This window comes from Chelonia mydas, chromosome 2 (genome assembly GCF_015237465.2).
Source record: "Chelonia mydas isolate rCheMyd1 chromosome 2, rCheMyd1.pri.v2, whole genome shotgun sequence".
In the NCBI taxonomy this organism is placed as follows: Eukaryota; Metazoa; Chordata; order Testudines; family Cheloniidae; genus Chelonia; species Chelonia mydas.
In genome coordinates, this window is record NC_057850.1 from 209,904,794 (window position 1) to 209,917,640 (window position 12,847).

A 12,847-nucleotide genomic window follows, 5' to 3' on the forward strand; every position below is an offset into this window, starting at 1 on the left:
AGGCTCAAAATTGCAATCACATAAACAGAGTTCATTTCTGAAAATGTAGTTCTAAATGTGTATGTTCTTTAATAGAATCTCATAGTTAAAGAGCATCATCTTCAAGTTAAGCCATATTCAGCAAGCGGTCTGCATGCAGAACTCCCATTGATGTTAGTGGATCTGGATCTTAGTGGCAGAGTTTTTCATTCAAGTTGCTCAAGAGATGACACTGCTCTTGTCCCATAAGAGACATGATAGATAGATTCCTCAAGGAAAATGTAAACCATTTCTGGGCTTTGTGGAGTCTGATACTTTCATTTACAAAATGTAATTCAAGTGCAGGTTTATGTTCATATTTATAGAGAATCAACGTATATGTCCAGATGGTTCAAGGGGTTTGGGGTTCTTTGTACATACAGATAAAATAAGCTTTCTGCAATATTTTCTTCTATATAATAAATAATTCGGTTATAAGCTTTGTTAAAGTTATGATAAAAGGGCCTTTTTTCTGTGCCATTTAAGTACCATTAAAGTTAAGAAGAATTAATTGCATTCATCAAAGTCAGAATAGACTCTTTTGAAGAAAATTTTCCCTTTTCATATTTATAAATATGTTTTAACTGTTGTTTAAAAGAGAAGATGTCTACTTTGTTGCAGATAATGAGCCTCCTGTGCTTCCAACTTTGCAAGGCACACTACAGACATTTTATGGGGAAAATTTTGCGTACCAGTTTATGGCATCAGATCCAGAAGGCTCTGCCATCCTTTTTACGTTGGACTCTGGCCCTCAAGGTGCCAGCCTTTCCCCTTCTGGACTCCTTATATGGAAAGCTGTGGCAAAGAGTTCACAGAAATTGACATTTTCTTTGACAGATGATTGCAATGCTGAGACTAAAGTAATAATAGAGGTAATAAATATTACAGTCAAACAATCCACCCTAATTCCTAACCTGTAAGATACCCAATGACAAAACTAATTGGTAGTTCATAACCAGTAATCTGTTTTTATTGGGCTTGTCTTGTAGGTCAATGTGAAATCGTGTGATTGTTTAAATGGTGGGTCATGTGTGACAAATATACATTACCCATCTGGAAGTGGAAAATACCTGTGTGTCTGTCTGCCTGGTTTTGAAGGTGACCTCTGTCAAGTGAATTTTGATGATTGTAAATCTAATCCCTGTGGTATTGGCAGATGTGTTGATGGGATAAACAGCTACTACTGTGAATGCACACCTGGGCTGCAGGGTAAATTATTATTTTTCTTTTTTCGTAGATAACAACTTTTAATTGTTTTTTACTTGTTTTTACTTTACTTGTATAGATTGAAATTAATTTGTTGTGATAATATGAAGAAGTATTATACTCTTGTGATATAATACCAAGTACTATATTATATTCAGCGACTTTAATATTTTTCTTGCATCTGCGTGCATAATCTTGGCTATATGACACTATCAGAAAAACTAGTCAGCTGTGAGTCTCACCCCAGCTGACTCAATCTGTAAGGCCAAATCATAATGCTTATGACTGTAATAAGTTGTTCACTGGCCACTGCAGACTGAAAAGGCTGACCTAATAAAGATGATATATATTGGGTTTAAATTTTCTTCTGTGAATCAGTTGCTCTGATATTTGAAAGAAACAAAAGCATTCTGCCAAATTCTTTTCTCATTTAGACCTGCACCAGCCCACTGAAGTCAGTGAAACAGCATGTGTATAATTGAGGGCACAATTTGACCCCAAACAAGTATAGTTACTTGCTGAGCGTAAGTAGGTATAGGAAATCAAAGGATTTAGGGGAAGATCTTGCAGCCTAACTAGAAGTCCCTGAATCAATGGAACAACTGCATTTCCAGTGTGCAAAGGAGCAGGATGCAGGGATTCTACGCAGGAGGTCTGTATACTTTGTAGCTTGTGGGGCACAGCATGGGCATCCCTGTGCTTCAGCATGGAGGAATGGTTTATAAGTTTGGCAGTGGATCCCCCAAGTCAGATCTGTGAATCCATCCAGAAATCACCATCCAATTCTATCTCCCTTTAAAAAGGATGTGCAGAGCATGCCGGAACATATACTTGTTTATCTGTGCTCATATTTTTTATTCATTTCAAACACAACACAGATAATCATTTTTGTGCTTTTTAATTATAAGAATGATGAGTCACTCTGACTATATTAGAGACTAACAAATTTATTTGAGCATAAGCTTTCGTGAGCTACAGCTCACTTCATCAGATGAAGTGAGCTGTAAGCTGTAGCTCACGAAAGCTTATGCTCAAATAAATTTGTTAGTCTCTAAGGTGCCACAAGTCCTCCTTTTCTTTTTTTGCGGATACAGACTAACACGGCTGCTACTCTGAAATCTGACTGTATTATAACAAGTGATTAATATTGTGGCTGGTAATGTCTATTAAGAGCAAATGATCTCACACTTTCTTTCCCAATTCAGCATTGCCATTAAGCACATAAATAGTGGGTTTGACTTCATTGGGACCATAGACATAGTTAAAGTTAAGCACATGCTTAAGTGCTTTGCTGAATTGTAGCCCACAAAACCTTCCCTCTGTGTATATTCTACAATAAGGAAAATATTCACTGTTTAATGGAAATACGGTTTAATGGCAGACCTGCAGAATTTGTGCAGTTGGTACTTATATGTGGAATTTGTTTTCTATTTCACTGCCCACATAAATTCCACTTTATTTAAATGTACAGCCAAAGTTAAGTAAAGTGATACTCTAAAAGTCTGTATTTCAATTTAGGTAGAGATTGCCAAGAAGATATTGATGAATGTGCATCCAAGCCTTGCTTCCCTGGAGTATTTTGCTTCAATAGTTTTGGTTCCTATTATTGTGGTCCATGTCCAAAAGGTCTACATGGAGATGGGAAGATATGCCATGGTAAAATAATCTTTCCCTATAATACAGTAATCACCTTACATTAGGAGTCTTTGGTCTGTTGCATATTTCAAACAATAACATATTAGAGTGCTGACAGGTATCTTTTATACTTTTCATCAAAATGTATCGTTGCTAAGTCAGATATTAGATTTATAATTCCCCTTATGTGACAGTAGACAGCTAGATCAGATACACAGCTGATAAAAATCGAAGTAGCTCTGTTTAATTCTTTGGAACTACACCAGTTTTCACCAGCCCATTTATCCATTAAATGCTTCTTCAGATGTTTAGAAAAAGGAATTGTAAATATTTTGCAGATATTTAATATTATAGAACTAGGATACTTCCCATTAACACACAATGTTTTGTTACCATGTGCATTTATTGACCAAATATCCTAATTATTTTTTAAGAAATCTAATTACATTTATTCAAATCAAACAAATAACTTCCCAACATGCCTGCAAGATTATGTAATGTTGCAACTACTGAATAATTCAAGTTTTGTTATGGTTATGTTCTTTTTCAAAACTATTGAGAACCCTTTTCCCCCCATCCCATTCATCTGACCTTTCAGAATCTTGAGGTATTTTATTTTACTAGCATTTTAACTCTGCTAACGTTTTATATGCAGTTGAAACAAAATTGAAAAGTGATGTTCCCTCACATCTTTTGGTTCCAGAAAGCTTTGAAGATGTTTATGATGAAAGAGAGGATGACACTGAAGAAATGGGAAGGAATGAGGGTGAAGATTACATTTTTCATGAAGAAAATGGAATTGCTGATGCACATACTGATGAGAATGTATCTGGCAAGTAAAGCTACCAGCCAATTTTATGTTATTCACATGAATTTTTAAGATTAAAAGGAAACCGAATATATTCGTTAGTTAGGGTGCATTCTTATTCCTATTCTAAAATGTCAACATCAAAACATCACTTAGGATAGCAAAGTCACCTGATTGGTACTGTAATGAGGGGTAGTGTACATGTTGTATTTTGTCTGTGTGCCTGCCTAGTGCTATACAATAGATAACATGCAGATAGGGAGGGGACATCTGTTGTGGGAAACAGTGGTTTATGGTATTATACTGAGTGCCATTTTAATTCTTAAACTAAATACATAGGTGAGGAGTATTGCAAATGAACTCCAAATTCTAACCTCAAAAACTCCTTTAACTTTTATACCTGGCGTTTCAACTCTGTGCCTTGTCAAGCTATGTTCTCAGGAAATTTCCTGGCCAGTTCAGCCACCAGTGTAAGCTGCCTCCGGACTGCTGTGGCATCTGCAAAGGCCCCATGCAAGCCATTTTGCCAGCTCAGTTTGGTGCTCTGGTTGTACTCCCTTCCGCCCCCTGTATGCCCTCTCTGACCCTTGAAGGACAAGAGGGACTAACAGAAGGTGGCTAGGGGAGTAGGAGAAGGTCACTTTCCATTCACTTTGTGCCACTCTCAGAGAGGCTGAAGATCTGACCCTTTATCTCCATGCATATTATGAAAAATTCAAACTTTCAATTACTAGAAATGGTTTTCAGGACCTCTGTGACTATACATTTTACACATGTGCGCACACTACATCCCAGGCTATGTTATTTAAATCCATGAACAAATCCTTCAACTTGTAATACCTTAAAATGATTTCCTTACTCTACTTAATGTTTAATCAGGACAATTTTAATTAACTGAAATCTCAGTTAATTGAAAGGCTTTAAGAGTTCACAGCCAGCAGATGATACACAGCCTGAGCCGCATGAGCCTCAGTCAGCTGACACGGGCCATCCCCAGATGTTTTATTGCAGTGTAGACATACCCTGAGTGAGCCCAGCTAGGAACCTATATAATGCCCATTTGGACCTAATAAACATTTATCACTGTACAGTGAAAAGAGGAAAAGATTAAAATTGGAATATGCAAAAAATTTAAATCAGAGGGAATTATCTAGTACAGCGGTCTATTATAAAACACCAGTGTACAGTATGCCTGCCAACAATCAGTCTTGGTGCAGAGAATCAGTAACGGATATTATATCAAGACTTGCAAGCTAAAGATATGGTGACAGCTCTACTTTCCAGATGTAAACTTTGTTGATAAACATGCGCTTTTACACAGGACTTTGCCTCCCTGAAGTTGATATTCATATTCAGCTTCGTAGCTTTGTAATAGGACTTGCTGAAATATTTGTTTTTGTTTTTGTCTGTCAAAGTTTCTGATGGATTATAAGCATGAACTGGTGTGCGGAAGCAGAGTTTTATATTGCAAAAATATCAAATAACTTGGAACAAAAACAACAAAATCTTTGTGGTGCAGACCAGTTGGAATAATGTAGTAGCATAGTTGAATTACAAGCAAAAATACGGATGTCATTAATCTCTGGATTTTAATAATGTGAAACAGCTCTTATTTCATAGCACTTTTTTCATTAAACAATATGCCTTTTAAATTATATGGGCATTTTTATGAGTATTACTGGCAACCATTTCCTACGGCTTATGCTATTTCAAAATAATAACTGTATTTGGCTTTTTAAACTCTGGGCTTGGGTTGGCTTGACATATATGTGCAGGGTTATAATAGCAAGCAATCATTTTATCTTAAACTAAACTCTCTGGTCCAGATACTCAGTCCCCAGCAACACAAAGAGGTTGGTAATCTTTCCTAACAGAACAGTTGCTCATTGCCCTGGTGTGTTTGTGTGTGGGGGCGGGGGGGAATCCCTGGTTGTATGCCAGAGCTGGGCTGTTCTATTCTAACCTTCCCAGCAGAGAGGCCATGTCAGGGAGGGCGAGGACATAGCTAGAGTGCCCTGTGCTTTGCTGATCCTGGCTGCTTAGGGGCCATTCTTTGGACTTAAATCCTATTGAGTGTATTTACTCTGGCCTAGCAAGTGTGGGTGAAAGGTTTGTTAGGCACAGAACATATTCTGTCGGATCTGGATATCCCCATACAAAAAATGTCTTATAATATTTCTGTACTTTTTTTCTTCTGTGATTTTTTGTAGGTTATCAACAGTCATCCATTGAGAGAGTTCCTAATGCCACAAGTTTTACTCCCAGTCCTAAAGATGTTGCCAAAAGTTTTATTTCTGTGCAAAGGGCCAGCAGCACCCCCTCAACCTCCACAGTGAAAACAAACACACCAAGGAAGCGAATTAATTCTCAAATAACCGCTTTTGACCAGTCTGCGAGTACCAGATACATTGGCGGTACCTTCACTGCTATCAGTGACCAGCTAGATAACACAGGAGAAAGCTCTGCCATGAAGACTATGACAACGCCATCTTTTAGGAACAATCCAGTATTACGTGATAAGACGACAATGACACAATCTGAGGCTTACAATCCTTTAGAGACTAGAAAGGACACATTGCTTAGCAGCAAAACAAACATACCCTCCATAATGAGCAGAGTATTAAAAGGAGGAAATAGTCACAAAGTTCAACACCCATCAGTCAAGCGTAAGGACAGTCTTTTACAGTCTGGTTTTGTTGGAATCACTGTCCCACCAAAAGTGCCTGGCACAGATCAGGAATCAGATACAACAGCAGTGCCTAAGGCATTAACTTGTGCTGATTTACCTTGTTTTCCTGGAGTTCTCTGTGAACCAAGCCACAATGGAAGCTTCAAATGCGGTCGTTGTCCTTATGGTTATTATGGAGATGGTGTCGCTTGCAGAGGTATTGCTGATCAATATACTAAATATGTTACAGTGAAGAATCTGTGACATTTTTATAATTTTTAAAAAAGATAGTGTTACTGTATAATGGCTGATAAGAAAATAGCTTCAAATTGTCTATTATTTCACTATTAAAAATGGTAAGACGTTTGGTTGTATGAATGCATTTTAAAAAAAATGTTTGTTCAGTGTCCATTAGCTTCGATGCTTAACGTCAAGGGTCTTAGCTGATTCAGTGCAACGTGTTTATAATATAATCATGTTAGGCAAGACTTCATTATGCTAAAGTGCTGCTGTCATTTTCCTTATTACTCTGTTCTTATTTCTTATTGCCTTGCAGCAATATGTAGGCATGCATGTGGTAAAAACATGGAGTGCGTGGCACCCAATATTTGCAAATGCAAACGTGGCTATTCTGGTTATAACTGTCAGAGTGGTGAGTATGGTACATTGAATTTACCCCATCTAATTAGTATGTGTGAATGAAAGTATCTAAAATCATGTGTTGATTTTGCACAGCTGTATGTCAACCTGACTGTAAAAACCATGGGAAATGCACGAAGCCCAGTGTCTGTGAATGTCCCCCAGGATACAATGGATCAACCTGTGAGGAAGGTAATTAGTCTGTCTCCTGAAAATTAGAATCATAGAGTCCAAAAAAGTTGTGCCCTGATTGTCTGTCACTACTGTGAGTATTCATCCTGACAGGGGGAGGGATGTCTGTTGTTTTACACAACTCCTAGAACTATCATAGAAATGAAATAATAGAAATGTAGGACTGGAATGGACCTTGATAGGTCATCTAGTTCAGTCCCCTGAATTGAGGCAGGATTAAGTATTATCCCCTGACAGGTGTTTGTCTAACCTGTTCTTAAAAACCGGAGGGAGATTCCGGTCTCCCTAGGTCATTTGTTCCAGTGTTTCACTACCCTTACAGTTAGGAAATTTTTCCTAATGTGTAACCCAAATCTCCAGCTGCCGTCTGAGCCCATTACTTCTTGTCCTGTCTTCAGTGGTTAAGGAGAACAATTTATCACCCTCCTCTCTTTAACAAACTTTTACATATTTGAAGACTTTTATCATGTCATAGTAAAACATATGTATAAACTGTATCATTAAGGTACCTTTCATAATATTGAAATCTCCCATGAAGATTGTATGTGGTGAGATGTTCCTAAATTTAGTGAGCTGTAAAGGCCAAAAGAATTTTGGTTCTCATTTTTATTTATGGCATTATCAATAAATTTGGATGCTATATTATATCTACATATATATACATACACACACACACACACACACACATGCATACACAGACAATTAGGGATTAATCATTTTTGTAAGAATATAAAGTTTAAACCCCATTCTGCCATGTCCTTAAAATATAAGAATCAGCAAGCTAAAAATTGATGGTGGACATTTGTACTCCCATCTGAGTACAGAGTGCCAAGTGCACAAACCATGCTTAATATTTTAGTTTGAAATTGGACGTGGTTCTCAGGCCTGTCCCTCTCTCCACTATGCACTTTTAGTAATTTTTGATAAAATGAAGACCAGTCCCTTTGAACCAAACTGTGCCCTCAGATGCACAGATGGCTCCCATTGAAGACAGTGGGCCAAGTTAATTGCTGACGTGCATGGGTGTACCACTATTGATTTCAGTGGAGCTGTGCCCACTCATACTTGTTGCAAATTTGGCCCATAACAAGCTGCATGTGCTCATCAGGCAGAATTTGGCCCTTTCTACACTTTGTCACTGTAGAAAGAAGGAGGTGCTCTGTTGTTATTTCATCAACGGGTCTTCATTTTATTTCCAGTTGTTTTTGCTGATACAAATGTTACCTTTAGTTATCACTAAAAGATAACCAATTTTAATAGATATTTTTAGAGCTGACTTCTTGAACAACATAATTCTGTATCTGCAGCACACTGTAACCCACTGTGTCAACATGGAGGCACATGCTTGGCCAGAAATCTCTGCACCTGCCCTTATGGTTTTGTGGGACCCAGGTGTGAAACAAGTAAGAAAACAAAAATGTAGAAATCAAGAATATAATAACTTTTATTCCCCTGCACTGGGATGTATTAAAACAAACAATGCTTTACATTTCTGATGCACTGTATCTGCTGTTAGCAAATAGTAAAATCCAAGATGACTGTCTGAAGGCTACTAGAACTGGGGCTTACTAGCATCAATTAAATAATGTTTGTACAGCACTTTGAAGATATGAAACTTTATGTATGTGCTAAATAATTTATTGTTATTACGATTAGTCGCTCAGGGAGATGGATTTAGAGTTGAGGTTAGGACATTATCCAGAACAAGTGTAATTTTTGGCAGCTGGTAACTGTTTCTGGATTCCTAAATGGCCCTTCCTTCAGCTGTTGGGATGGTCCTCATTCTGAGGCTGATATTAGTAAATGCTAGGACAGTGGTGTGTAAGATCACTGAATATAACAGCAAATTAATGGACTCATCCTCTGACTTGGAATGCACAATGGAGACCTTTGTTGGGAATTATAGCTGGCCAGTTTGAATGGTTTAGTCCCAAATGAGATACTGTGTTTCATATTAGCTGTATCTGGCCTTAGATGCTCCAAGTGTTCAAACAGGTATTTTGGTTAATTTGCACACAAGTCATTACTCACTGAAAGGTCCGTGCTTAGAAATCAGAAATTCTACTGGGCTACCACCCTCCTCAGCATGCCAATGAATTTGCCTGTGGATTAGGTAAATTCCTCTCTTTGTTGCTCTTGGAATCCTCAAGTCTGTTGATCCTTTTGGTTTTCAATTGCCATGTCAATAATTACTGCTTTTTTGAGATTATAAGATCCCAGAAGAAGGAACTGTGACTTGAAGAGCTGACTTGTGGCGCTCTGAAGCCATGACTACTCCTAAAAGGCTCCTCCTTACCAGAAGTATCAGGTCTCTGCAGGGTTTACATCTGAACTCTGAGAAATGAAAAAGCAAAGAAGGAGACCATAGTGAAGTATCTTGAAGTTAGCATTAATTCAGGAAACCATCACTTGATGTTGTTGTACCATTTGTTGCTTGGAAAGGTGATTATTAGACAAATCCAGGCCAGGAGCATCTGGTCAGAATGGGACTTTTTTTGACATCTTCCAATCTGGTGTCAAGTTCCTATATGGCATTGAGACAGGTTTAATCTTAAATGAAGCTTCAAGTGATGGATTGGTGTGTAACTCCCATTAGTATCAATGCAATATCCATGCTCATATCTGGGGAAGAACTGAGAAATCAATGAGGTTTCTCACAGATATAAAATTGTAACAAACTCTTTTGTACTGTTTTCTCACCTTATGCGTTTTTTTCCCCCTGATTTTCTGGATTATAGTGGTTTGCAACAGACACTGTGAAAACGGTGGTGAATGTCTCACTCCAGATGTCTGCCAGTGTAAAGCTGGCTGGTACGGACCTACATGCAATACAGGTAAAATTGGTTATTCTCCACAGGGAACTGCTTTGCAAAAGTTCCACACTCGGGGGCCTACCAGAAGCAGAAGGGATTCCCATTGCTCAAACTTCTGAACCCGTTGGCTCAAGCTGGGGGCAGGAGCGGCTGCTACTGCTGTGGAAGCCTAGCGACCCCATGTGCCTCCAACTGTTTGTTCATTTCTTAGCACAGCCTGCGGAACTTGCAGGGAACGGCATTTCAGTTCTTTCACCTGCTGTCTTTTAGATTCATCGTAATCACGTCAGTTATTAACACCCCGTCCTTGCAGTGAAAGCAAGCTATTTCCTCACCCATATGTGGCGATGCAGTTCTTACATTGCTTTGTTTTTCCTTCTGCTGTTCTGTAGCGGTGTGTGACCCCGTATGCCTCAATGGTGGCTCCTGTACCAAGCCAAATGTTTGCCTCTGTCCAAAGGGATTCTTTGGTGCCCAGTGTCAGAATGGTAATAATTTTTCTCTTACTTTTCTTTTTTTGAGAAGACACAGGAAGATGCCTGCCTCTAAAAGGACACTCTCAAGATTTTAAAAACTCTCAGTGAAGTAACATAGGCGAAAGACAGAGATTTTCTCAAGATTTCATTGTTTATACTGGCCAGATTGTGGCTGGCCCCTTGTGTGAACGCCCAAGGAGGGAGGATGCATGGAACTTTGCTTGCCCTGTGCTTTTGCACCCGTACAAAAGCCAGTCACAATTGTACAAAGGACTGTTGGCTGTGGGGTATGACTGGGCCCTTAGCTAGCTAACCTGCACGCTGTTTTCAGTAAAGCTAAGATTTTGTCATGGATATTTTTAGTAAAAGTCACAGACAGGTCACGGACAATAAAGAATAATTCACGGAAGTCCATGACCTGTCCCTGACTTTTACTAAAAATATCAATGAGAAAATGGGGAGCGCTGGGCAGCTGCAGGATTCCTGCTGCCCAAGGCGGCTGGAAGCTGCAGGGGGGCCAGCAAGGAGCTGCGAGTTCACCCCCCCACCCCCATGGTGGCTTGAGCCCCCTGCTGCCCACGGTGGCCTGGAGGTCTGGAGTCACCCTGACACCCACAGCAGCTGGGAGCTGCAGGGTCTCCCTGGTCCACGGCGGCCAGGAGCTTTGGGGGCCTCCATCGCCCAAGGTGGCTCAGACCGTGGGGGGCCCCCACCACCACGGGCAGCTGGTACCATGCAGCTCCCTGCCACTGTGGGCTGAAGTCATGGACTTCTTTGGAAGTCACAGATTCCGTGACTTCTGCGACCTCCATGACAAAATCGTAGCCTTGGCTATCAGGGATACTAGCATGCACAGCATCCTGCAGTGCAGCTGCGAGCCCTGAGCCATTCTACCCTATGGTTGTAGAATGGGTCCTGTATCTGCTACAGAATAGGCACTGCTCCATGTCAATATGGCTCCTGCCAGACAGGCAGGATTTTGCTAAATATAAATATCCTAGAAAGATTGCTAATAGATGTGCATCTTAATAGTGGTTACAATCTATTTCGTTAGGATGGTATGCAATATAAGAAGGAGCAAAAAGCTATTCCTGCCTATAGTATACAATGCTTGAAGCTATGCCTTATTCCCACATTTGTATCTTTTAGCTGTTTGCTACCCTCCCTGTAAGAATGGTGGTCACTGCATGAGAAATAATGTGTGCACCTGTCCTGATGGGTACACTGGCAGAAGATGTGAAAAAAGTAAGACAACATCAAAATGCTTCCAGGATCCAGAAGCAATTGGTGAAATGCTCTCAGGTTCATTATTTTCACTAATCAGTAAATGATATTTAATTTAAGGTGTCTGTGACCCAATGTGCATGAATGGAGGCAGATGTGTGGGGCCAAATATTTGCTCTTGCCCCTCAGGGTGGAGAGGAAAACGATGTAATACACGTAAGTATCTTACAACTAACGTGCTAAAACTTATTAAAGGAAATATTTGGCTAAATAATGTAACTGATAGTTCTGTCCAGAAAAAGACATGAAGATAGTACCAAACAGCTTGGAGGGGGACAGGGGGACACTTTTTCCTCTGATTACAGACCCACATCAAAATGCAGAATGTGATATCTGTACTACTGAGCCAAAGCCATGGAGGTTTCAGTTTAAACCATGAAAACAGGACATACCTTCTGTTCGAGAGTAGCATGTAATATTTTTCCCTTCTATTTCCATTATTGTCGACGTTAAAAGCTCCGTGTTTCCAGTGCTCACACCCAAACTGTCTGTAAGAGACTTTTCAGATTTCAGAGTAGCAGCCATATTAGTCTGTATCCACAAAAAGAAAAGGAGTACTTGTGGCACCGTAGAAACTAACAAATTTATTTGAGCATAAGCTTTCGTGAGCTACAGCTCACTCACTTCATCGGATGCATGTAGTGGAAAATACAGTGGGGAGATTTTATATACACAGAGAACATGAAACAATGAGTGTTACCATACACACTGTAACAAGAGTGATCAATTAAGGTGAGCTATTACTAGCAGGAGAGTAGGGGGACGACCTTTTGTAGTGGTAATCAAGGTGGGCCATTTCCAGCAGTTGACAAGAACGTGTGAGGAACAGTAGGGGGGCGGGGGGGAATAAACATGGGGAAATAGTTTTACTTTGTGTAATGACACATTCACTCCCAGTCTTTATTCAAGCCTAAGTTAATTGTATCCAGTTTGCAAATTAATTCCAATTCAGCAGTCTCTCGTTGGAGTTAATCCTGATTTCATTGACAGCAGGGTAAATCAAGAGGAACTTCATTTAAGTCAATAGGAATTACACTGATGTGAGAGCAAAATCTGGCCCTAAATATCTTTTCTTTCAGAAACACATATCATTAAACACCCATATTTG

The 12,847-nt window shown here is 39.5% G+C and overlaps 1 protein-coding gene across 3 annotated transcripts in view; it reads left to right on the forward strand.

Moving 5' to 3' along the window:
• The window catches only part of VWDE (von Willebrand factor D and EGF domains), a 73,621-nt gene that overhangs the window by 53,112 nt on the left and 7,662 nt on the right, over nt 1–12,847 (forward strand). The window contains exons 17-28 of one of the 3 annotated variants that reach the window (XM_043541139.1): nt 640–890; nt 1,008–1,227; nt 2,743–2,880; nt 3,515–3,691; nt 5,878–6,552; nt 6,892–6,987; nt 7,071–7,166; nt 8,474–8,569; nt 9,905–10,000; nt 10,372–10,467; nt 11,605–11,700; nt 11,800–11,895. In XM_043541139.1, coding sequence (XP_043397074.1) covers nt 640–890; nt 1,008–1,227; nt 2,743–2,880; nt 3,515–3,691; nt 5,878–6,552; nt 6,892–6,987; nt 7,071–7,166; nt 8,474–8,569; nt 9,905–10,000; nt 10,372–10,467; nt 11,605–11,700; nt 11,800–11,895 — 2,133 coding nt within the window. The remainder of the gene's footprint in view (nt 1–639; nt 891–1,007; nt 1,228–2,742; nt 2,881–3,514; nt 3,692–5,877; nt 6,553–6,891; nt 6,988–7,070; nt 7,167–8,473; nt 8,570–9,904; nt 10,001–10,371; nt 10,468–11,604; nt 11,701–11,799; nt 11,896–12,847) is intronic. The other 2 variants (XM_037891559.2, XM_043541140.1) reach the window with 2 other exon arrangements.